Raw genomic sequence first — 26,790 nt, forward strand, 5'->3', positions numbered from 1 at the left:
GTGTGTGTAATGCACTGGGAATTATGCATTATTGTCATCTTACAGCCTGAAGGATCTTTAAATCAATGAAACGTGGGGCTGGGCATGACAGAAACCTCACCTGCAGTATTTGCTTTTACATTTTGTGCCTTTTGGAAACTTCGTCATTAAAAGAACAACAACAACCAACCAGACAGATCTTTCCGCCTTCTGTATTTAAGTTGCTGCAAAGGAAAGACAAATCAGAATGAAACATAATCTGAACAAAAGGACAGTGAAGGAAATCGAAAGAAAAAACTGTTCAAAGATCAAGAACTTGATATTTTGAGTGCAGAAAAATATTAACCTCATCTGCACTTCACAGTTTGCCCTTACAAGTTCAGAAAGTTGCAGTGATGTGGGGTTTAAAGGGGTTTATGAAGTATACAGCGTAGAGCAAAGTGTGTCAGCTGAGCTGCTGAGATCCATTTCTCATCTCAGTGCAGTTCCTTTTAGTTGTCTTTATATTCTTAAAAAAATCAAAAAGCCTTTTAAAGCAATTTGTCACTACACGTTAATATTTGCTTCCTCTTCGCTAGACTATCTAGAAGCTAAACAAAATAGATATCTGCCTGCATATAAGAAGTGAGAGTACGCCAACACTGCATAAAAAAGGTGTGTTCTTAACTTGAGTTAGCTAACTCATATCAAACTAACAGTGAAGACACAGAAATTCAGCTTTTAACTCAATGCTGATAAATGCAAAGTAATGCACATTGGAAAACATAATCCCAAATATACATACAAAATAATGGGATCTAAATTAGCTGTTACCAGTCAAGAAAGAGGTCTTGGAGTCACTGTGGACAGTTCTCCGAAAACATCCATTCAATGTGCAGTGGCAGGTAAAAAAGTTAACAGAATATTAGGAACCATTAGGAAAGGGATAGATAATAAAACAGAAAATATCATAATGCCACTATATAAACCCGTGCTAGGCCCACATCTTGAACACTGAGTGCAGTTCTGGTTTCCCCATCCCAAGAAGGATATACTAGAATTGGAAAAGCTAAAGAGAAGGAGAACAATGACGACTAAGGGTATGGAACAGCTTCCATATGAGGAGAGATTAAAAAGACTGAGACTTTTCAGCTTGGAAAATAGATGACCGAGAGGGGATGTGATAGAGGTATAAAAACCTATAAACCTAAAATCTAAATCTATAAAACCATGAATGGTGTGGAGAAAGTAAATAAGGAAGTGTTATTTATTCTTTAATGTAACACAAGAACCAATTAAATTAATAGGCAGCGGGTTCAAAACAAACAAAAGGAAGTACTTCTTCACACAGTGCACAATCAAACCGTGGAACTCATTGCCAGGGAATGTTGTGAAAGCCAGAACTATAATGGGGTTCAAAAAATTATTAGATAATTTCCTGGAGGATAGATCCATCAATGGCTATTAGCCAAGATGGTCAGGGATACAGCTCCATGCTCTGGGTGTCCCTGGCCTCTGATTTCCAGAAGCTGGGAATGGATGACGAGAGTTGGATCACTCAACGATTGCCTGGTTCTGTTCATTCCCTCCAAAGCACTTTGGAAGACAGGATAGTGGGCTAAATGGATCATTGGTCTAACCCAGTATGGCCGCTCCTATATTCTTGCGTAATTGGGCATAGCAGTGTGAATTCAACTACTGTCTCCCCAATTGGCTTGAATTTGAGCTGCTAACCCAAATTAAAAGTCAGGTTGCCTTGTCTTCACTGCTATTTTAACCCGAGTTAAGAACTCACCTTCTTTTTTGCACTGTAGGCATATCCATAGTATTACTACCTCACTCTTTTAGTTTACCCTTCATTTCCCAGGTGGTTGTGCTACTGTTTTTTATCTCAAAACAAATAAACTTCGTGAGTTCAGTGCTAATATTTAAAATAAGCTTTACCTGAAATTATGATGTAAGAAGAGTAGGAAGGTCTTTCTCTCTCATGCTCTGCCTCCCACCCCACCCAAAAGCTGAATTGCACAAACTTTACTCATGTTGGTGTGTTCTTATATTAAATCAATGGAACTTCACATGAGTATTCCCCAGTGTGGAGAAGGATTCTATAATCTAGTGCTTAGTGCTTTTATAAAATAAATCTTATTTTTGGTAGATTTTGCAGCTCCTTTAAATATCTAAAGTAAATAGATTTCCATTTGCATCCTCCAGAGTCTCAAACATTTAGGTGCAACATCCATTAACACTGATGTGAAGATTTTATAAAGTGTTTGCCCAGTGACTGAAGTAATAGATGGACTTCTGTTTAGTAGAACTGAAATCCCACTGGATCTCTGCAATATGCGTTTTTTCAGTCTGTGTTCTTACATAGCCTATTAAAGAGGGAAAAGAGCTGATGGTAACAAATTCAGTGTGTATACAACCCTTGATCCAAGATGGTTCATAAATGTTATGGTCATGTACCTTATGTTTAATCTCCTCCTGGGGTTGATGTAACTTTTAAATCAATCATATTTTCTTTGGCAGTTGTGTTCCTTCTTGTAGTACACAACACACAGTGTTCATCCGATGAAGTGAGCTGTAGCTCACGAAAGCTTATGCTCAAATAAATGTGTTAGTCTCTAAGGTGCCACAAGTCCTCCTTTTCTTTTTGTGGATACAGACTAACACAGCTGCTGCTCTGAAACACACAGTTGTCATCACTGTTGATAAAGATGCCTTTGTAGTGTAGTAACAATTGTGGGTATTTTTTTCCTTTCATTATTAAGGATGAGTTTCTTGGAGGTGGTAAACTGTTATATTCCCTCTTTCCTGTGTATGCTCCATGCTCTGTCGTAGACTATGAAAGAACCACATGCGCCATATCTCTCTTTACAGTTTAAGGATTCCTGTTGATCAAGAGGTCCCTTTCTCGGCAGTAGTAACATTAGTTCGAATTGACAATCAGGTTTGCCTATTATCCTCTGACTGATGCTGCCACTTTTAATACCTTTCATTCCATACTCTGGTCCTGACTGAGGAAAGCACTCAAGTACATGCTTAAATTTAGGCATATGCTTAAGGTCTTCCTTTAAGTCAAGATATGCAAAATACTAATAACAAAATACAGACTAACTCTGAAGCCAAATTTCTATGCTTTTTGTTACAAACTCAGGGTGTATATTTTTTTTAGTGAAAGGGGCCCATTTTTCAGTGAAAAATGACCTCTTCTTGAGCAAAATCAAGCCCGTTTCTGAAATGAAATGAGCCCAATGTCAAGCAAAACAGCTCTGCATCAGAAGCTTGTGAAGCTTAACTTTTTTGCATCTTTTTAATGTGAAAGTAGCTGAAAGCAAAAGACCATATGTGGCGGTGCAAAATCACATGAAACAGCAAAACTTTCAGAGCGAAATTTCATGACACAATAATAGTGATATTTGTTCATCTCTATATCTGTGTTTCCTTAAACCTTTCCTACTCGAGGAGACAAAGTGGCTGCTTTTGTTTATCAATGATAGATTCAAAATAGGTTTCAGAGTAGCAGCTGTGTTAGTGTGTATCCCCAAAAAGAAAAGGAGGACTTGTGGCACCTTAGAGACTAACACATTTATTTGAGCATAAGCTTTTGTGAGCTACAGCTCACTTCATCGGATGCATACGATGAAGTGAGCTGTAGCTCACGAAAGCTTATGCTCAAATAGATTCAAAGTAGTTTCTCAAGAGGAGCTGAGTCAATCATTCATTTGCTCACATCAGTGAACGATCTGCCATGTTTACTTTTTGCAGCGGTAACCGCTAAAAGCAAGACCTAGAAAAATAATGAGCTCCTTTCATCCCTGGAGTAATTCCACTGAATTCTATTTGTTCCCATTTATTTTTTATAGCAGAGGCAGAAGATCAGTGAATGGCAACAGTTGATTTCACATGGGATTTGAGGTATTGGGCAAATTCGGGGTGTCCAAACTCTTATACCAGTGAATAGAGTTGAGACCAGGAAGGAATTTTCTCCCAGGGCAGATTGGCTGGGACCTTAGGGTTTTCTTGCTTTCCTCTGCCATGCGGGATGCAGGCCACCTGCTGGGATCACCTGGGCATATCTCACCTAATCAATCCTCTGCCATTGCAGGGGCCTTGGGCATTGGTGGTCCTCTTGGTCTCTTCTGTTCTCTGCCTGTGACACTCAGTTTAGTCTCCTGAAGACAGAAATGCTTTCATCTAACTAAAGTTTTGGGCTTAATACAAGGGTGGCTGGGTGAAATATTATCCCCTGAGATAAACAGGTCAGACTTTATGATCTGATAGTTCCTCTGACCTTAACTCTGTGAAACTATAATTACAGATAAAATCCATTAAAACAACAAGATTTCTCATCGTGCATATACACACACTCTCTCTTCTCTCTCTCCCTTCCATCCCCCCCAAAAATCTACATTAAAAAGGAAATGTTATGACTGCAGAGTGAAGTGCTCAAAAGTCGGGAAGTGAGAACGTTCAAGTTGCCTGCATGATGTGCAGTGAGTGAGGCACAGGGCCAGGCAATGTCTGATTATGATAAAAAGGAATATTGAACATCGGCTTTGTTCACTGAACACCCTCCGATGAGTGCAGTGAACAAGGCGGGGAAAGGCCTGCGGGGAAAATACCATCTGCTCCCTACTTCCCCATCGGACACAGGAGGGACAAGAATACAGTTTCTCAGTCTCCTGCTCCTTATCTGTTTTGGGGCTTCTGGGATGGGGGAGGAGTAGGTCTCTCTGTCTCACTCTCCCAGCTCCTTGTGCTGCATTTCTGCATGCCGCACACCACAGGAGGAGCGGAAGAGCCAGCAGTGTGGAGCTAGAACTGGCGAAGCTACTGAAAAATTGCCATCACACTAGCCCACTGCAGTTAGTGGAGCACATTACCCTAAACCCATACTCTGAAAGCTGCAGCTGTCAGCTCCAAGACACCCTCTTCTCCGGCGGCCCCTGTAGTCATATGGCAGAACTACCCTAGCTCTGCACCACCCATCTGAGCTGTGCTGGCAGGTGAGGAATGCACTCAGCACTCTGGAAAAAGCATGTAGCAGCAGCTGTGTGTGGACATTTTCTGGCTGATGCATGAAAATGCTGCTGCCAGGATTGTGTGCCTCCATACTACTGCAGTCTGTTAGGCACAGTGTAGTCATTAATGGGGGACATAAGAAAGTAAGAACAACCACACTGGGTCAGATCAAAGGTCCATCTGACCCAGTATCCTGTCTTCCAACAGGGACCAGAGCCAGGTGCCCCAGAGGGGATGAACAGGACAGGTAATCATCAAGTGACCTGTCTCCTGTCACCCATTCAGGAAATGCAGACGTCACAAGGCAGAACTGGGAAAGAATAAGCTATGGAGCCCAAATCCTCAGGGTTTGATGAAATTCACCCTGGAATGCTAAAGGGATTAGCAACAGTGACACTGGAACCACTGGCAATTATTTATCAGAGCTCACTGAGGGCAGGGGAGGTCCCAACGGATTGGAAATGGACAAGCAGCCATTTTTTTTGAAGGTGGGGGAAAGTAGGACCTAGGAAATTGCATACCAGTAAGTTTAACTTCAGTACCACGTAAACAGCAAGAACAATTAATGAAGTAGTCAATTTGTAAGCACCTGGAGGAAAATAAGGTGATAAACACCAGGCAACCAGGGGTTCGCAAAACCAAATTACGGCCAATTAATTTAATTTCTTTCCTTGATAAACTAACAAGCTTAGTGGTTAAATGGAAAGTGGTGTATGTGACATAGCTTAGCTGTAGCAAGACATTTGCTGTGGTTCCAACTGACCGTCTTATTGGGAAATGAGGTGGTACGGGAATTGCTGCACATTTGGCAAAAATAGAGAGGAGTGGGAGAGAGAATGACAAAGTAACCAGAAGTGGAATTTATTACTAGTTTGATGTAAAGTTCAGAGGTGTTGGTAAGCCCACAGGGTCGTGTTCTGGGTTCATTCTGATTTCATATTTCTTGGTGAGGGCTAGTGGTCAGCTGCCTGTAAATATTTAATACGATTGTGGAGTATGATCTCTGATTGGAATGAAAAATGTAACCTTCTCCCTCTTACAGTGTTGCTGGATATGTCTGTGTTTTTTAGTGAGAGATGTAAAGTGGAGTTCCTCACAGTTAGACATTATAGAGCCCCTGGAAGTTTCTGCAAGGATTAGGGGCTTACCTACCATGTCCTGGCCAAATTCTGGTTTATGTAAATACACTCTGCCTTCGTAACATTCTCTGTGTAACTAGAACTGGATACAGTATATCTCAGTCCTAAACTATTGAGTAATATAGCTGTGCTTCATTGAATTCTTGCCATGTCCTGCCCTAGAGATGGCTGCATTTCTGTGGCAGGTGAAGTGCTTCCTTTTCCTTTAAAAAACCCTGGGATCACTTGGGATGAATGGCACCACAGAAATGTATGGTATACTTAACTTCATGGCTGAAACTGGAAACCAGTGGCCCAGTTCTCCCCGACTTGTACTTTGACTAATTTGCTCCTATGTGAAGTAGGCGTATCAATTGCCAGATTACAGTTGTACTGTTTTGCACTCCCTTTGCCCAGATGTAAATGACTGCACAAAGAGCAAGTCAGTGGAGCAGCAGGTCCTAGACGTGAACATAAAACAGTGTAGAGCTCTGCCTTGGAGGTAAAACAAGTGGATTTAGCTCTTACTGTTGAGACTTAATGATACAGCAAAAGTACTCTAAAACTTGATTAAATAACTACCTCTTCCAGCTTGCCTTTCTTCTGTTTGCTTTTGCAATAAATGCTCAGTTGAAAGATGCATTGTGCTTTAACTTCTCTCTGCATATGCAAGCAACAGCAGAAACTCTAGAGGATAAGGCACGATATTGCACCTTGGCCATAGCACATTAATTCACCAGTTATAGTTGGTTATTCTGTGCTCTCCATTTAAAGGCTCTTACTGCAGCAGCAGTTGCATTACTATATGCAAGTGTGTCTTAATAGAACAATTCATTTCATTGAGCAGGATCCTCAGCTGGTGTAAACTGGCATTGTTTTGGACTAGTCTGATGGTGCTGTGACAATACTTTGCAACATTGCTCCACTGGGAATCTCAGGAGCTGGTCATTGGTTTTTGTTGTTGGATCTTGGATCTGTATTTTGATATTGAATCTATATCTTTGTCTACTAGATTAACAACTTTTCATGTCATTGGACCTTCTTATGTTTTTGTGTGCTAGATTAGCAATTGTTTGTTGCCCATGCAGGTACTTATGGACTGTGATCAAGTCACTCTTCTCTCCTGGGGTCTATCAAGGAATCTCAGGAGTACTTCTTGCCACTGTAGCTGTTCCCGTGGTCAGTAGAGTTTGAAGACTAGAGGAATGTCTGAAGCTATGCAAATTTTTATGCATGTAAAATTAAATATACAAATGTTTATAATTTATGGGCCCAATCCTGTGCGATGCTGAGCATTCTCAACTCCCATTGACTTCAGTGCTTCACAGAAGCAGGCCCTACGACATAAAGGAAAATGGTAACAATCTTAATGTTTAAATAATGATTTCCTTACACTTCCGTGGTGTGCCTTCTTGTTTTCATGCTCCTGACAACTAAAGAATGTAAGGAACATACGTAAATGCAGATGCTCAGCATATCAACGCTTGAACCAGAGATTTGAGATCATTGTATCATACCAGGGTACAATCCAGACCAATATGTCACTATGTCACCACTACCCTCTAACATGGGGTGCCCTTTACAATGTTTGCTGCTGTAGCCTCCAGCCTGGACTGCTAACAAACAGCCTCCAGTATGCGAGTCACTCCCAGCTACGTCTGTGTGTGTGTGTGTGGCAGCCAGATAGCCACACCTTGGCTCTTACCAGCCTGGGTTATTCGGCAGGGTGACCCCAGCACACCTCCAGCCTTAGATTCCACCCCCCAGGTATGTATGTCTTATACCCCCCAGCCCGCTCTTGTTTATATAAAGTCTGTTATTTCTTTAACAGAAATAATATTCAGACAACTTGCCACGTCAAATGTAGTTTCCCAGACACTTCAATTTAAACAGACTGGATTGGATAAAACAGTAAAACAAGTTTTTTTAACTAGAAAGAGATTTTAAGTGAGTACAAGTAATGAGGCATAAGGATCAGATACAGTTACAAGAAAAATAAAGCTAAAATGCAACTGGTGCCTAACTTAACAAACTATGTTAAATTCAAAACAAATTTTTCTCACCATTTTCTTTCAGCAGTCTTACTGACCAAACTTCTTAAGTCAGGATCCCTTCTCCCAGAATCCAGTGAATGCTTCCTTTGTGGCTTCTGGTTCTGTGAATGAGATGGTCAGGAGGAAAGAGAGGGGGGCCTTGGGGTGTTTGTCCTTCCTTTTTATAGTGTTAGTCTTCCCCTTGAAAAACATTTCAAGCCGAGATTCAGGAGAAAAAGAGTTTATGTGGGAAGATGTTCCCTGCTGTTTTTTCCCACCTGTTGGAGCTTCCTTTGTCTCCCCTTCCTGCTTGATGACTCTGTTTACTGCTTAAATGCAAATTTGGCAGTGTACACATTCCTGTTTGCCAAGTTCTGCTTGGGTAGGGCTGTGGTTTGGAACATGTGTTAATAACATTATAAAGGGAAATCTTATAACACGACATTGCCACACATATTCTATCAGGGCAATAATGACCAGCAAATTATGAGTTTTCAAATGATACCTCACAAGGCATACTTTGTACAAAGATTATTACAATAGTATGTAGGGTGTGGACACAGGTGTACAATCTGTTACAGTCATATAACCCATCTCCCCACATAGTAAACAGTAGTTTTTCGTTTTCTTTTAGAAAAACAAATTACAATTTGTGCTACACTTTCCAGTTGCTGTGCAAAAGATCTTAACCAGAGTATCATCTTATGAGCATATAGTATACGATAGAGTATGCTACCTGTCTTAATTATAGTCAGACCTCCTTGATCACCAACTTCTAAATGCATAAAATTGTTCAGTTGCTCTGCAAATCTTAGACACCAAATGGGATAGAAAATCTAAAGAAGTTTAAGCGGGCACAGTAAATATTCATAGATTCATAGCTTCCAAGGCCAGAAGGGACCATTGTAATAATCTAGTCTGACTAGGGTGGCCAGGTGCCCAAAAAAGTCTGGTCAAAAAGGAGACCTGACAGTGTCCAGTAAGATCTACTGACTGGATACCCAAAGTGTAGTTACTGGAGGCGGGGAGGTGCTGGGTCACCACCCATGCCAGCCCCTACTCAGCTGGGGCCACCTCCTACCTGCGTCGGGCGGCTGCAGCTCCCAGCCCTGGCTCTGCAGGCAAGTCCCTCCTGACCCGGGCAGGGGGAGGGGAAAAGTAGCAAGTGATGAGGGGGAGGGGGAAAGAGGAGTAGATGGGGGCAGGGCCTTGGGGGAAGAGGCATGGCAGGCGTGGGTCGTTGGGTGGAAGAGTTGGGGCAAGAGAGATTCCGGCACTCCTGCTGGAGTGTCTGGTTTTTAAATATTACCAAGTTGGCAACCCCAAATCTGTCCTTCTGTATAACAGAAACCATAGAACTTCACCAAAATAATTCCTGGAGCAGATCTTATAGAAAAAAAAAATCCAATCTTGATTTAAAAATTGCCAGTGATGAAGAATCCACCACAACCCTTGGTAAATTGTTCCAATGGTTAATTACTCTCACAGTTCAAAATTTATGCTCCTATTTGCCATCTGAATGTGTATAACTTCAACTTCCAGACATTGGATCGTGTGATACCTTCCTCTGCTAGGTTGAAGAGCCCATTATTAAATATTTGTTCTCCATGTAGGTACTTATAGATATATTCTTGACATGTACCTGAAAACCATGGTATTGCTCTTTTGTTAGGGCGCAGATGTGTGTAAGAGAAATCAGCTGTACCCTTTCTAAAGTGTGCTTCTCCCCCTCTATTCCCTCTTCCACCGCCCCTCGAAAACAGAGCTTTGGCTACAGTGTTGGTGGCATAACTGTTGCAAACAAGTCCCTGTCTCAATTCTGGTTTTAATCATGTGCTTTAGTCTTCAGTTCGCGTGCTGAACTGTTGTGTCAAGTTGCTGGACCTAATTCTGTATGGCCCTAGCCCCTGAGTAGTCATTTAAAGTTGTGCAAAATGAGCATAAAATGCTGCCATGTTGATTGAAGAGTTGTCACCAGAGGTAGCTGTCTTGCTGTAGCGGATGAAAGGATTCCTTATATTGTATGTAATTTATAAAGTGCTCTAAGATCCTTTTTGATATAAGAAGCAGTATAAATTCTAGGTTATTATGATGATATTTGATAGTTAAGGTGTTGTAAACTCCATAAATTGGTTTAGAGAAATGGTATCTAAAGGGAGGGTGCCATGATATCCCCTTTCTTGGCAATATGTGGTATCTATCCACACAATCTTATCTGTAATCTCCACCATGCCCCAACTGTGAACTTTCAGCTGGGGACTTGACCTGTCAAAAATAGCTGCCAGTGATTATCCTGAAAATGTCCTGAATGCATCAGTCTAGCTCTATCCAGTGTGTTATTACTGTGCTTGTTGCTGACATCTAAATATTTTGTGTATGGCTGATGCAACCTTTTAGACCCCTGTGTGCATGTCTGCATCTACCCCAACAGCTGTACTTCCATAATAATGTGTGTTTACTCCTTTCAGCCTGCTGAAGAGGTAGGATTTTGCACAGAAGATAAGAAGTCATGGCTTACTAATCAGGAATGATGGAGCAACGTCTGGGGTCACAGCTGCATTTGCCCAGACTTAAAATGCTCTCTGTAACTTCTCAATAATCATTTGTATAGCATCATAAATGACCGTGTACATGCAATATAGTATGTCACCTGCCCCAAAGAAGTTACACTCTAAGACTTTTCTACCCAATGAGCAGGGTTAGCTTTGTCCACAGGAGAGCACTCCTGCTGACAGCGCTCTGTTCATACTGGCACTTGTCAAGGCAAAACTTTTGTCTTTCAGGGTTTTTTTTTTAAAAAAACATCTCTGAAAGACAAAAGTTTTGTCATTCAATTGCCAGTGTAGACATAGCCTCAGGCAGACAAAACAGAGACCTGATATTGAACAATAGTTCAAGTAAAGGAGAGAGTGGTGAGATTACTGATGAGGAGAAGGAGATAGAAAGAATTCCTGGAAGGAGGTGGCTTTTAAGGAGAGATGTAAAGGGGTCACATGATGGAGAAAAGTGGAGGTTTATTCCAAACAAAGAGGTCAGTGTGAATGAAGGCCCCCAGGTTCAATCTCAATACTCTTGAGTGCTTGACTTCACAGCTGTGACATTTTTAACATAAAAAGAAAAGGAGTACTTGTGGCACCTTAGAGACTAACCAATTTATTTGAGCATAAGCTTTCGTGAGCTACAGCTCACTTCATCAGATGAAGTGAGCTGTAGCTCACGAAAGCTTAAGTGAGCTGTAGCTCACGAAAGCTTATGCTCAAATAAATTGGTTAGTCTCTAAGGTGCCACAAGTACTCCTTTTCTTTTTGCGAATACAGACTAACATGGCTGTTACTCTGAAACCATTTTTAACATAGTTTTTTTTAGTGTTGTTTGTGTTCACGTGCACACACACGTTTTTAAAATAATCAGACTTGTGTGGTTAAATCCCCCAGTTGCTTTGAAAATCTTTCATGCAGTGAGTGTGTATGCTCCTTTTAAGAAAGCGTGTTTTGAAATGCAGCCTCATATCAGAAGGCTCCTGGCCATCCTAGAAATAGCAATTATGGGTTCTTCTCTCATCCTAAATTCTTTTCCAAAAATAGGCTGAACATTAAATGATTATTAAAGTCACTGCGTTCTTCTGGTATTAATTTCAGACTTTCTGGTACTGTCCGCAGTGTGTCTGTAGATTCCTGATATGAGCTGAAGCTGTTCTGAGACCCTGCCAACTCATATGACATAAGCAAACTAGAGAGACAGGGTGGGTGAGAGAATATCTTTTATTTGGATCACCTTCTGTTGGTGAGAGAGACAAGCTTTCAGTCCACACATAGCTCTTGTTCGGGTCTGGGATAGGTACTCATAGCAAGGTAGAACAGAGTGTTTCGCATAAATAGCACATATTGTAAGGGACCATTTAAGGTAGAGTGGCCCATTAATGTCTCTGCAGTCATAGGACAAAAAGAAGGGCTTAGTGGGTTACAGATTGTTGTAATAAGCCATAAATGCAGTGTCTCCGTTCAATCCATGATTTTTAGGATCTAACAGAATAATGAATTTAATCTCCCACTAACAACTTCTTTTTGTCCCTTTTGAAGTATCGAGTCACTTTTTCTCTTTGAAATTGTCTTGTTTTGCTGTTTGTTTAGTGAGCTTGGAGCCAGTGTTAAGTAATTTCCTTTTTGAGCCTTTTACAAGTGTAATCCTAAAAAACAATGTAAAGTGAAACTGTATGTTTAATTGGATTAGTATGTGGCCTTTCACCTCTGGAACTGGCATGTAAATCCATCCCTGGGGTTGTTTATGGCAGGGAGCCTCAGATGGAGGGGAAGATAAACATGATGAACCCCTTTGTTTTCTCTAACTCTCTGCTGCTTCATTTGAAGTCAGTCCTAAGGGTCTGATCATATTTTGTACTTTGTTTTTCACTAAGAATCTCAAAACCTTGTACAAACAATACTGAACATGCTTCATTACACCCCGGTGAGGTAGATGAGGGAAATGGAGAGATCACTTTGCTTGACTCTCACTTGAGCTCATTTTAAAACTGGATAAATGAAGCACAGCTTTGGTAAATTGAAGCAAAAATGGCTTGACTAAAATCACACAGCAAGTCAGTGGCAGGGCTGGGAATACAATCTAAGATCACAGTTCCTAGTTCATACCATTACTTAGTGCCTACAAATAAGCAATTCTTAGTCTAGGACCTGTCTGAACTGCATGCTAGGAACTATACATCCAATGGGCCATAATTCCATATTAAAGAAAATGGCAGCCATGGGTTTGATTGTAGAATTATGTGGGCTAAGCTCTCACCACCGGTGGTTTATAGAGTACAGTATCTTTGCATCCTTTCGTATAAACGCACACAAATCAGAAAACTTTACTCCTCCTAAGAGAATTCCATCCCATTTGTAGTGCTGCAGTACATCATGATAGCCACTGTAGTTCTTTTCAGCATATATAAAATATTCACTCTATATCTGTATCGATCATATATTTAACTTACTAGTGTGTGGCTGAAATGAAATTGTGTTAATCTGAGACACCCCTTTAATTAACTTGCACAGTTCCATAGGGAGAGGGATATGGAGGAAGCTAATAGTAATAATAATAATAGTAGCTGCCTATCTTATTACCGTTACATATTAAAGTAAAATAAAATGCTGCAGGAGGTGGAATTCCAAGGCCTTTATTTTTAATGAAGATCTTAATAGCATTTAATGTAAATTAAATATAATCACTGTCTGATTTCTGAATGTATCTCTGAGGCTGAAGCATAGTAAGTTAATTATGCTGACAACACACTTGCAACTACCAAAGTTGAGCACGACAGCGTTGTTAAAAATGTGTTTGAAAAGGGGGATGGAAAGCAATTTTTTTAAGGCAGACAAATTGAAGGATCCAAGTTACAAGTTTATGCCAGACTTGAATGTATTATGTACTGCAGGGGTTCTCAAACTTCATGGCACAGCGATCCCCTTCTGACAATAAAGTTACTACTACATGACCCTGGGAGGGGGGGGGTCAGAGCCTGAGCCCCACTGCCCCAGGTGGGGGTGGGGAGGTCTGCAACCTGAGCCCCGCCACCCCCATCTGGGAGAAGGGGAGGCAGCCAAGCCCTGCCGCCCCGGTGGGTGTGGAGCTTGGACTTCAACTTCAGCCCTGGGTCCTAGCAAGTCTAATACTGGCCCTGGCAACCCCATTAAAATGTGGTTGTGACCCACTTTGGGGTCCCGACTCACAGTTTGAGAACTGCTGATATATTGTATGTAAGGTCAAAATTTGTATTGGAATCCAAACAAAGCTGGGCTTTTACTCAACTTCAGACATTGAAAATAATTGAATGTATAGAATTAATGAGGCCTTTTACTTTTGGGATGGGGATTGTCCATATGGAAATTTCCAACTTCTGTAGATAGACAGTTTTTTGAGGTTAAGAAGGTGACTGAGGATCAACTCTAGTGTCTTGTTCTATATTAAAAGGAAATATTTGTTAAAGGCTCAATCATGGAACCCTCACTCATGGAAGTCATGCACCTTCCTTAGAGGTTTTTAAGGTCAGGCTTGACAAAGCCCTGGCTGGGATAATTTAGTTGGTGTTGGTCCTGCTTTGAGCAGGAGGTTGGACTAGATGACCTTTTGAGGTTCCCTCCAACCCTGATATTCTATTATTCTATGGTAGGGAGGGAGGTTTGGAATCTAACAATAATCTAACAATTATTATTCCAATAAGGAATTATTGGAATCATAAATAGATGATCTCCTGAGGTCCCTTCCAACCCTGATATTCTATGATTCTAAGGAAATTCCACCACCTCCCTAGGTAATGCATTCCAGTGCTTCACCACTCTCCTAGTGAAAAAGTTTTTCCTAATATCCAACCTAAACCTCCCCCACTGCAACTTGAGACCATTACTCCTTGTTCTGTCATCTGCTACCACTGAGAACAGTCTAGCTCCATCCTCTTTGGAACCCCCTTTCAGGTACTTGAAGGCTGCTATCAAATCCCTCCTCATTCTTCTCTTCTGCAGACTAAACAGTCCCAGTTCCCTCAGCATCTCCTCATAAGTCATGTGCTCCAGCCCCCTAATCATTTTTGTTACCCTCCGCTGGACTCTCTTCAATTTTTCCACATCCTTCTTGTAGAGTGGGGCCCAAAACTGGACACAGTACTCCAGATGAGGCCTCACCAATGCCGAATAGAGGGGAACGATCACGTCCCTCGATCTGCTCGCTATGCCCCTACTTATACATCCCAAAATGCCATTGGCCTTCTTGGCAACAAGGGCACACTGTTGACTCATATCCAGCTTCTCGTCTACTGTAACCCCAGGTCCTTTTCTGCAGTGCTTTCTCCATGTGATTCTTGGATGGAGTCAAAGAAGAGGCAGGGAAGAGAAGAGATGCTAGAAGGATAAGGCAGCTGGAGCTCATCAGGCAGCCAGGCCCAGCTGCTTTATATCCCAGACAGGAAGAGGAAGCCAAAGAGGGGGATGAGGCTGCCCTGACCACCAAAAGAGGAGGCTGGGGATGAAAATATATTTGTGCCCTGGAAAGACTTTCTTTTTGAGCTGGGTTTGTTCCAAAAAGAAGGAGCTAGAAGGGCTGGACCTGAGGGCCTGGAAGAGAACACCTTTTGACAGTGCCTGTAGTCCTGGGGTAGAGTGTGGTAGTGGGCCCAAAACAGGGACATCTGTGGGTGGGTGGGTGGCACAGTGGGGCTGTGGAACGGACGACCTATGTGTGTTTATTTTCTGTATGAACTACTATCCATTAATTACAGGCCCAGGTTGTGTGGTGTGATAGCAGCAGGATAAATGATTGTCTCTTTTGTTTGCCCTCTCATCACTCCATAGAGATACTATGGACTCTGGTTGCAGTGTGCCACTGAAGTGGCAAAAAGGTGATTTTCTCCAGATGTCTCAGGAATCTGTGTTACTTCTCTTCAAAACTACCAGGCCTTTTCCTCTGCTTGAGTTTGGTAGAGAACATAATAGGTGGATCTGTATTTCTAATGCAAACATGATACGTTTGATTACTAACTTGATAGATTGGCTGCATAGGACCGTGTAAAAATGGCTGCATATGGCCATGTAAAAATGACTTCTAAGCCTCATGTAGTGATCTGCTGTGCATGTATTCAGGTGATTTCTCTGTTCTTCTATTACGTTGGATAACCAGTAAGGTATTGGAAGCCTATTTTTAAGAAGTAATTGTTCTGTTCACGTGTAATTTATGCACTTGTTTTTCACCTTTCTGCCCAACTTTTAATAAGACTTCACCCTTCCAGCAGAAATGAGCAATACAATACGAGTGAGGGGTTGGGATTAATATCTACCTGCTGACAGCCCTGTTTGATTTAGCTGTTAAACTTCTTTGGGCGGAGTCTGGACTAGTGTCATCAGGGAGAATTAGGCATCTAACTGCCACTTTGAGTGCCTAAATCCAACATTTAGGTGCCACTGGAATTCACAAAACCACCGCACAACTGTTGCCTAACCTTGTAGTTGCATTGCAGCGCCTAAATCCCCCTGCTAAACCTCATCCTGACCTACTTTTACTCCTTGATACAGAATATGTCTTCTAGATCTTCCATGGCAATGCCCTCATGTAGCCCTCTGTGTCTCCCTCTGCACTGCGCAGCAGGGAGCAGGCTGTCAGCACTCAGTAAATCCAAGAAATAATAATCATGCCCACTGGAGAGTCAGATAACAGAATGGATTAGTCTTGCTTCTTGCTAGCATATTTAACCGCCTGTACCCACAACTGCATTATGTGCACCTTACCAACTGGTAGTACCCTCTTGGTGTAAATTACAGGTCAGAATACCAAACCTCAAGCTTACCGACTTCGTCCTCGTCTAGCTCCTTCATCACATCTCTTTCTGTTCTCGACCCTCTTTTTCTTTTTCTCTCTTTCTGTTCAGCCTTCCTCTCCTCCTTTGTTATTGCCAAAGCAGCTATATGTAACAGTCTGTCTGCTTCCCTCTACCCACCACTGACTCCCTTTGCACCATCCCATATTAAACCACAGATCCCAACCCATATCTCTTGCTGACTACAACAGGTGACCATTTGCTGGATCCCCTCTCTAACATTTACTATTATCCAACCTTCATGTTGCTGCTTCTGTTATGTATACCTGCCATCACAGCTTCATAGCATAGCCTGTGTGTATATTGGTGTTATAGCAGGAGTGTGTTATGAGAGTTATTTGAGTGAGTCATTATAAAATTAAATTGTAATTGTAATTTGCATGGTCTCTTTTTTTTCTACAGGCATGCAACACAGCAAGAGACCAATAAAACCATTACTACCAGCACCAAAGCTATCAAGCAGCTGTCTGAGATTGTCAGAGGCTCATCTAGGGTATGTGCCTTTTGAGATGCCATTTAGATAAAAGTTTGGTTTTGTTTTTTAAAGATAAGTGGTGGGCAGCAAGTGCCTTAAAGTTGCTGAGCTCGGTATCTTTATAATTTTCTTTGTTTTGATACGGTGATAGTGTTGAATTGCATGCTGCCTCGATAAATCATCATTGCAAAACAGATTCAAGGGACCTCTGAGGACTTGTGGAAAGAGCTCTCTCCTGAGGCTGGCTCTCATTAAATTAGAAGTCTGTAGTCACATAGTGAAATCCCAGCTCTTTCCTACACTGTGTTTAAAACTTAAGAGCCCACATGTCAACTGGAGTAGCAGGGGAAGGTCCCATGGAAGTCCCTAGGCACTAGTTAGTGATGATGTCAAGAGAGGAGCAAATTTCACACTGGGTACGAGTGAGTCTACAAATAGGTGAAAGTGGATGTAAGTGATGAAGGAGTGACAGTTGCATGGTGTGGCATTCATTGAGTGCAAATATGTTCAATTTACATACTGAGAGGCAGAGAGGGGAAAATCAGAGCATGCTGAAACTCACACAAAGGATGCTGCTGGTGGTCCCCTTACACCCAGTGGCCCGGTAGGTAGAACACTCACCCAGGAGGGGGGAGACAGGGGTTCAAAGCCTCACTTTGTAACTTAAAGTAATTCCTCACCATATTATAATTTATACCATGCCAGCCCCAATTTTCGCAGGGGCATATTCAGCCCCTATCCATCAAGACCTTGATAATGCCCCCTGCAATGTCATAAGTCCTGCAAGCCTCTCTGGGAACATTTATTTAGCCACATGCAATCAGGCTATGATTAGAAAGCAGGTTGGGCTAAACAAGACTTAAAAAATAAGTATCTTGTGCTGGATCCCATGCCGAAGGTTCCTGGGTTTGACCTTCCATAGTTATCTTGGTCAACTCTGAACCAAATCTGAACCAACCTTGGCAGATGCAGACATCTAATGCACAAATTGAAAATCAAGAACTTCCCAGTGTGCAAGTGTGATTCCCCACAACAGACCATCGAACATATCGCTACCTCCTGCCCAATTTATAAATAAGAAGGAGGCATTACCGCAATAAATTCTGCTACCCCTGATGTAGCCATTTGGCTTGATCCACTTCAGGTGAAACTATAGTTGCTGCTCTACATCAGACATAGGAAAGAAGGAGAAGGAGAAGAAGCTCCTAACATAAGCGGGTGCATCTCCCATTGACTCCCCCAAATTGGTGTGGGTTACACCCCTACTGGTTGTCCAGTAATTTCTAACAATTTACCACTTACACTCATTTTCTGACCAACTTGTTTCTAATGTGTAACTTACCACATTTATGTCACTGCTGAATGTGACCCATCTCATTCTCATTGGAGAAGAGGCCAGGGCTTGTTGTGTGCTCATAAGAATGGCCATGCTGGATCAGACCAATAGTCCATCTAGCTCAGTATCCTGTCTCTGACAGTGGTCCGTGCCAGATGTTTCTGGAAGTTGGAGGTTTAGGGATACTGGAGCATTGGGTTGCATCCCTGACCATCTTGCTAATAGTTGTTGATGGACCTATCCTCCAAGAACTTATCTAGTTCTTTTTTAACCCATTTATACTTTTGGCCTTCACAACATCCTTTGGCAATGAGTCCCACAGGTTGGCTGTGTGTTGTGTGAAGAAGCATTCCTTTTTGTTTGTTTTAAGCTTTCTGCCTATTGATTTAATTAGGTGACCCCCTAGTTCTTGTGTTACGTGAAGGGTTAAACAACACCTCCTATTCACTGTCGTCACACCATTAATGATTTTATAGACCTCAATCATATCCCCCCTTACTCATCTCTTTTCTAAATTGACCAATCCCAGTCTTTTTGATCTCTCCTGATATGGAAGCTGTTCCATACCCCCTTATCATTTTTGTTGCCCTTCTTTTTACCCTTTTGAATTCTAATATATCTCTTTTGAGATGACCAGATCTGCACGCAGTATTCAAGGTGTGGGCGTACCATGGATTTATATAGTGGCACAATGATATTTTCTGTCTTCTTATCTATTTGTGTCTTAATGGTTCTTAACATTCTGTTAGCTTTTTTTGCCTGCCACCGCATATTGGGTGGATGTTCTCAGAGAATTCTCCACAGTTACTCCAAGATCTCTTTCTGGAATGGTGACAGCTAATGTAGACCCCTTTTCTATGTATAGTAGGGATTATATTTTCTGATGTGCATTACTTTGCGCTTATGAACGTTAACTTTCATCTGCCATTTTGATGCTCAGTCACCCAGTTTTGTGAGATCCCTTTGTAACTATTCGCAGTCTTCTTTGGACTTAACTGTCTTGAATTTCTTTCTATCATCTGCAAATTTTGCCAACTCACTGTTCACCCCCTTTTTCAGATCACTTATGAATATGTTGAACAGCACTGGTCCCAGTACAGATCCTTGGGGGACCCTGCTATTTACCTCTCTCCATTTGTGAAAACTGACCATTTATTCCTGACCTTTGTTTCCTATCTTTTAATCAGTTAGTGATCCATGAGAGGATCTTCCCTTTTACCCCATGATGGCTTAGTTTGCTTAAGCACCTTTGGTGCTCATCTCGGAGAACATAATCAACCTGAGTGTTTATTAAATGACAGACCCCAGGTAACACAGTAATTCAGTAGCTAAAACAAGAATATAATCCCTGTCTCTCAACTTCTAGTCCTTTACCCACACTACTAGAGCATAGACCCATAAGCCATACCTGCTCCTTACTGGATTTTCTCCTGGTGTGCTCTCAGCAATCTGTGCTCTCCTCACACCTGCTCTTCCTGTAGCTTTCACTACCTAACCTTCCGTTAAACCACCCATGCACCTTCGGCTCCCTCCCTACCCCTACAGACGCTTCTCCCTGATGTTCCCCTATGACATTCTCTCCCACTCTGCATTTGCCCTCCTTGTAGTGTCCAGGGCTGCTGCTCCCCCAAACTATCCCTGCATCTTCTCCCTTCCTCCCTGGTGTTCTCCAGAATTCCATGTTTCCATCCTTCCTAGACACTGCTTCAAGTATCCCTCCATCTAGAACAAGTATTAGTTGAACTGCCCAACTCAGGGTTTGTCCAAATATTCCCTAAGGGGCTGAAGCTGTGTTAATGTAAAACTCCACGTTGTTTTATGAAGGAGCACAAGCATTGTTTCTTCCTGTTGCCTGCCTGTATTGAGTGGTAAAGAAAAGGATGTACCAGCAAATGAATACTCTAGCGAGGGTCACGGTAGCCTTTGTCAGAGAGAGAATGAACTGTGGCGCTGTTGAATGGCCAGATTAAAGCTGGCTGGAATGAAACAAAAGGTGCCTCACTGACTTTATAGAGATGTGATGGCCTGGCCATTCTCTGCAGATCCCCGTGTTATTTTGAGCAACACAAATTGGGTCCAGGGGGAAGTCAAATAAGGCCAGCTGAAAAATATTAGCAGTGCCTTATTCTTGAATAAAGAACAGGAGGACTTGTGGCACCGTAGAGACTAACAAATTTATTTGAGCATAAACTTTCGTGAGCTACAGCTCACTTCATCGGATGCATTCAGTGGAATGCTTATGCTCAAATAAATGTATTAGTCTCTAAGGTGCCACAAGTCCTCCTTTTCTTTTTGCAACACAGACTAACATGGCTGCTACTCTGAAACCTGTCGTTATTCTTGAATGTCATTATCAGCCCTTGAAGCCCAGGTGGATTCCAGCAGAGGAGGCTATGATCAGAACAGGTTTCACTGTAGTGGATGTAAAGTTTTTAAATTAAAGAAAGTATATTTAAGAGCAGAAAGGAAAAGAGATGCAAACGTTTATGGTAATAGGAGAAATAAACTCACAACTCTGTGTTGACATCACATAATAACTTTTCCTCTCCCTGGTCAATTAATTTAACAAATCTTTTTTCACTCTTCCTTTATAACAGTGTGTAGCTTAAATAATTTAACCTACAAATTTTGATGTAATCCTATAGACTTTGTCCCTTATATAAAACAGATGGCTCTGATAGGGATTGGTTGCTGGGTCTCTAAGTCACTCTGGAGGAATCTGTGGATAGTGTTCCAAAGTTTTCCTCTTGTAAAGTTTCTTATAGCATGAGAAACCTTCCATTGATTTAAAGCTTTATGGTCAGTCCCTTCTGATCCATTTTTCTGTGTACTGCTTTGCACAAGAAGTTTTTCTTTTCCAACAGTGATGTGCCACCAGCCAAGTGCATTATGGGTTTTTTTCCTACCTTCCTTTGAAGCATCATTTATTGACTGGAATTGTTGGAGGCAGGAGGCCCACCTGGGTGAATTCATAGTATATCAGGAATAAAGATTCTGGTGTAGATAGACCAGTGACTGGATCCATGCGAGAGAAGGCAGGATGCTGATCTAGCTGGACACACAGTCATGCTGGGGCTATCTCTAACCAACATTAAAGGGCTCACACAGAAAAGCCCCTGTATAACACTGGGTCAGGCTAGGGTTCCAGTGTTTCTTATGGGGCTAATGTTAGGTTTGAATGGTCTCATTAGATAAGTTCTTCAGGGCAGAGAATATCTCTGAATCCATGTTTGTAAAGCATGTTCAAAAGTGATGGTGTTCTATCTCTAAAACGGGGATCATGTTCCCATCTTCTAAAGTGCTTTGAAATCTCAGGATGAGAAATGTGATGTAAGAGCCAGATGTGATTATTGTTATTAAGTGATTTTTAATAATTTAATAATGCATCTCCCATCCCTTATAAAATCCACCTCCCTATTCCTCAGCAATGTCTGAAACACTAAAACATGCACAAAGTTGCTAGATGTTTTTGAGCAGTGATTGTAATACACTATAGTTTTTTTTTAAATGACGCCCCCTCCCTTTCTCCCAACATACCCCTATGCAAACCTGAATATTTTAGCCCACAAGGGGCTTGAATTTTAAGATGCAAACTTCAAGGGTTCAGAGTACTCTTCTGAACCACTGATGGTTTCTGGAAGATGATCCAACACACATGCTGATTAAAAAATAATATAGTGTTGGTCCCAAACCCTCAGTCTTCGAACCATAATGCTGCAGCCCATTGAACTAGAGCACTGCTGGCTGAGGCCTCCTTTTTTACTGAAAACCTAATTTTAAGAGCTCCTGCTCTCTTTGAAGTCAGTGATAAAATTCTTATTGACTCCAGTGGGTGCAGGACTGGGTTTGGATGGATTTTGGTCAAAACAGTTACCGGGGGTGGATTAAACAACCTGGGAACTGGAACTAGGTGGGGAGACACACCCGCAGTGATCTGGGGCCTGAAACCATGTGTGCTGATGGCTCTGCCTTTCATCCAGCCCTTCTTGCTAATTGTGATATTCTGCTAGTCCTCACTGGTGATGGATTGCAAAGTTGCAAAGTTCTCAGTCAGGAGCGGTGGGTGGTGGGGACTGTGTTTGGAATTTCATTAATGTCCATCACCAAGCACTCATTTTTTCCAGTTATCCCCAAATAGCTAACATCTAAAGGAGGGACTCCCCAAATCCATTTGCTAAAGAGGCTCTTGGACAATATTGCTACCAGAAAATAGATTTTAATGACTAGAGATTTTATTTTCAATCACTGAGCCCATGAATAAGGGAGAGTGCTTTTCTTGTTCTGGGTACCATGGTGAGCAAAGACTATCTTGGCTCTTGTCGGGCTGTGTTTGTTTGTGATAAAAATAAGCTGCACATTGTTTGCAACTGTCATGTTATCCATTACTAAGTCTCTCAATGCTGCCTAGAGTATATTCAGTATAAGTTATGGGAGTCTCTAAGGTGCCACAAGGACTCCTCGTTGTTTTTGGGAGAAGCCGTGTTTGTCAAACAGAGTGGAGTATGGCCCCCATTATTTGCTGAAGAAGGTTTAAAAATGAAATCATAAATCTGTTTATTCTTACAAGGAAAGTGTTCTTATTATTGTTATTTATTTATTGTATTTATTAGCATCATTTTATTAGAATTATTTCTGTATTATTACAAGTATTTATGAGGTACTCATCCCTGTACTAATTGTCCTTTATAAGATATAAATATGAAAGGCAACTTTCCCATATACTAGAACAAATATTCAGTGACCCCTGACTTTAAAGTGAGAGAAACATAGTAAAATAAGAAATTCCAGAATGGCAGTTAGAGGGAAGGTCTGAGCAAAGAGTTCCATCTCGTATTCTCTCATAAATGTGGTCGGGTTTCAACTAAGGCGAATGTCCCAGGGAAGTGAATTCCAGAGAGGAGGGCTTGTTACTGAGGACTCCCTGCTTCCCAGCATGTCGGTAAATGTATAGACAAGCCGGCCTCTGATTAGAACTCTTTTGTCCCTAAGCCAATCAGAATGAAGATGATTATTAATGGCATAGCACAGACCGAGTACAGAATGATCCATCAGACAAAATGGTCAAATTAGTCATTCGTCATCATCCAGATAAACTTCTTTTGATGTGACATTCATTCTCCCAGAATCAATGTCCCCAGCGTTAAAGACATTTGGGGTCTGCCTACAACAGTCTGTTCCACTGATGACAACACATCTACAGAAGAGATGTTATTAACTAAATGCATGAATTAAAATGTGCTGTCTAGAGCATCATGCTGTAATATGTTTGCTTTTCATTTTCAATATGCCTATATTATGGCACCGTCTTGTGTGTTTGTTGTATAATGGATAAAGAGTGTTGGGTGTTGTGTTTTGTTTTTGTTTTTGTATTTTTTGCAGCTTGAGAACAAATACTTGTTTTCCCAAAGGAGAATATGGGGATTTGTAACAAGAATTGCAATTATTGATTTCTTGACTTTAGCATCATTAGTGTGACATGATCATTCATATCAATTAGATCTGGCCGAATAGCGGAAAAGGCATTTTTCGGCGTTTTTGGCAAATTTGACTGATATTCATCACATTATATACTCACTGAATAATATTGCTGATTGAATGCTGCAAAACATATTTCCTGAATATGGTGTTCTGTGAGTACTGGTGAAATTTATCTACTAATGTATTCTTCAAATATGGTTTGACCAGCCCTAAAATAAATGTCATGATGTCAGGCAGACCTCCTGTGAAATCAGATGGATAAAACCTGAGGTCTTTACTCAGATTTTGCCTGAAGTCAAACTCCCACTGACGCCAATAGGAATTTGCCTTAGGTCAGATCTATACTAGGAAAGGTTTGCTGGTATAACTATACAGTGTATATTAACAAAAAAGTAATTTTGCTCTTGTAGATTGTACCAGTTTCCTGAGTGAAATAAGCTATACTTTTTTCTTGGTATAACTACATCTGCATTAGGCTTTTGCTTGTATAAAAATGTCATAAAAATCACACCCATAAGTGACTTCCCTACCAGCAAATGTTTATTCTTTAGACTAGGCCTTAGTAATGTCAGAGTGAAATATAAGGGCTTCGGGATTTGGCCTGTTGAAATTAGACATGCAAAAGGCCTTTTAGGTCATGTAGTCCAGATACCACATGGATGAGCATCATAGTCTATTTATTAAATAGATAATAAAGTATTCTAGGAGACAAATAATCTATGATTGTTCCCTATTGTATTTTCTCTTGTATTGTTTCTGGTCTAGTTTATTTGTTCAACAATAGTGTCCAGCTCTTTCCTTTTAAGTGCTAGATTGCATAAACTAAGCAAAATCAGTCCTGTTTAGTATATACATAGGTGAATATATGGAAAACTCAAAGCGTAAAGCATCCCCTTACTCACTAGCCAAAATAACTTGCTGTAGCACCTTGGTATTTCTAGTAATTCAGATACTGTTCAAATACCAAGCAGATCTAATGCCGCTTAGCTTAGGAGATCTTGCAGGATCACTGCTCAAGGTCATACACAATCACTTTCTGCTGAATTGTCGGCCATTTTATTGGTTAGTAATGATTTTTTTTACTTTACTTTTTGTCTTTTAAATACAGCAAGAGCGACTTCAGCTGGACAGGTTGAATAACCAGCTGTCTGATGCCATCCAGCGGTATGGAGCCGTGCAAAAGGTAATAGGGCTCCCGCAGTTCCTTTCACTTGTTGATGTGTGGATTTGGAAGTATGTTGATCAACAGGAACTATGGACTCCCAAGAGCATGGAACTGGCCAGCAGGGTGTCTCAGGTCTTACATAGCATGATCATTGCAACATATCTGTACTGTTATTTTGTGGCACAGTGTATTGGAAATACTGCAAAACATTTAGTGAAATAGCAACATAGAAAATAATTTATTGATAAACTGGCTCCATCCAGCCTTGGCTGAATGTCAGGGCAGCTGTAGTACTCCAACGGCATCACAGCGTGGTGCAGCGTAGGGTACCACGAGAGCTGCAGGATGGCTTGTGTGGCTTTAGGAGAGCTGAAAGAGGAAAAGAAACTTTAGTGTGCAGTGTTGCTCTTACCTATGCGATTTAAAGGGACGCTGTCCAACATTGTGAGGCTTAAACATTGACCTACCTTGACAGCTCTGCTATATTAAAAGTTTAAGACCCTAAGGATTCCAGAGGCCTATAGCTGAATAGAAAATATTACAACAGCTCAAACTGTTAAATAAAGCAACCAAAAGCCAATCCTCTCCTTCTGTTTTCCCTTCCCACCTTATTCCTGGGTGACCGTCTCCATTTGCAAGGTTTCACCAGTCATCGCTATGCTGATGACTCACAAATCTACTTCCCCAGCCCTGTCCTTTCTCTTATCGTCTGTTCCACATATGACAGCCTCGGAGATAGAGCTGGTCAAAATTCGGAATTTCCGTTCCACAGGAGATTCTGACATTTTAAAGAAAAGTTTTAATTTCAAACCAGAACGAAGACTAGAAATTTTGAAATTTCCTGCAGAAAGAAAATTCTGGATTTTTTGTTTGTTTGAGAACAATTGAAATGTTTCCTTTTGGTTATTTTGAAACAGAGCAGCCAGCTACCCCTGGCTCAAGGGGACTCCCTGGGCTTTCAGGATCCCTGACTCTGGGGCAGCTGCACAATGCAGTCTGCCCCAGAGCTGAGGGCCCCCAGGCTTCCAGACTCTCTGCAGCGGAGTTGGAAGCCAATAGCCTGAGGCTGTATCTGAGCCTCACAGCCTGGGTCGAGAGATTCAGACTGGCAGAACTCGCACTCGCGCTCTAACTATAGCTGTGTAGATGGCACTTTGAAGTCGCGGCTCGAACTGGAGCTTGGGCTTTGACGCTTCGAGAGGGAGGATGGGCTTCCGAGCCTGAGCCCAAGGCACAGCTCTTTTTAGAGCGCTAGCGTCAACCCTGCTAGCCCGAGTCTCTCCACCCAGCTTCTGTGGGTTGTGTAGACCTATCTAGGAGCCACTGCTAGAGTCAGGTGTCCCAGGTCTTCCGAGTCAACATGGGAGTGCTGCCCTGGAGCTACGGACTGTGTAAGCCTGGGCTCCCCAGCAAACCGCTAGGCGACCTGGCATTTCAGCGGAAGTTCATTGAAACGGAACCGTTTCCACAAAACGCTTCCATTTCAACGAACTGGCATTTCCCAGCAAAAAAGCCACTTTATCGGGAAAAGCCCTAGCCAGCCATACTCAATGAGGCATCTACCTGAGTGCTCCAAATCCTGTTCAAGCGCAGCCTGGCCAAACTTGAGCTCCTTACTTACCCTTCTTCAATGGGAGTTCCATGCGCTTGTGTTGAAAGTTGGGGAAAGGAGGATTTTGTGCAAATGAAATATTTGAAGCATACAATCCAGCCCTAACACTTGCATACAAGACGCTTTCTGTGAGGATATAATGGGATTTTATTTATTTTTATTAAACACACACAAACCAGTTATATTTCTGATGGGTACCAAAGAGGTACCATCAGGGTAAAAGTCAGGTATCTG

At 41.7% G+C, this 26,790-nt stretch overlaps 1 protein-coding gene across 10 annotated transcripts in view; it reads left to right on the forward strand.

Moving 5' to 3' along the window:
- The window catches only part of TSNARE1 (t-SNARE domain containing 1), a 695,137-nt gene that overhangs the window by 339,340 nt on the left and 329,007 nt on the right, over positions 1-26,790 (forward strand). For all 10 annotated transcript variants that reach the window (XM_074943772.1, XM_074943770.1, XM_074943767.1 and 7 more), the window contains 2 exons: positions 16,893-16,983; positions 24,888-24,962. In XM_074943772.1, the coding sequence (XP_074799873.1) occupies positions 16,893-16,983; positions 24,888-24,962 (166 nt within the window). The remainder of the gene's footprint in view (positions 1-16,892; positions 16,984-24,887; positions 24,963-26,790) is intronic.

The sequence above is a fragment of the Natator depressus genome, chromosome 2 (genome assembly GCF_965152275.1).
Source record: "Natator depressus isolate rNatDep1 chromosome 2, rNatDep2.hap1, whole genome shotgun sequence".
Classification (NCBI taxonomy): Eukaryota; Metazoa; Chordata; order Testudines; family Cheloniidae; genus Natator; species Natator depressus.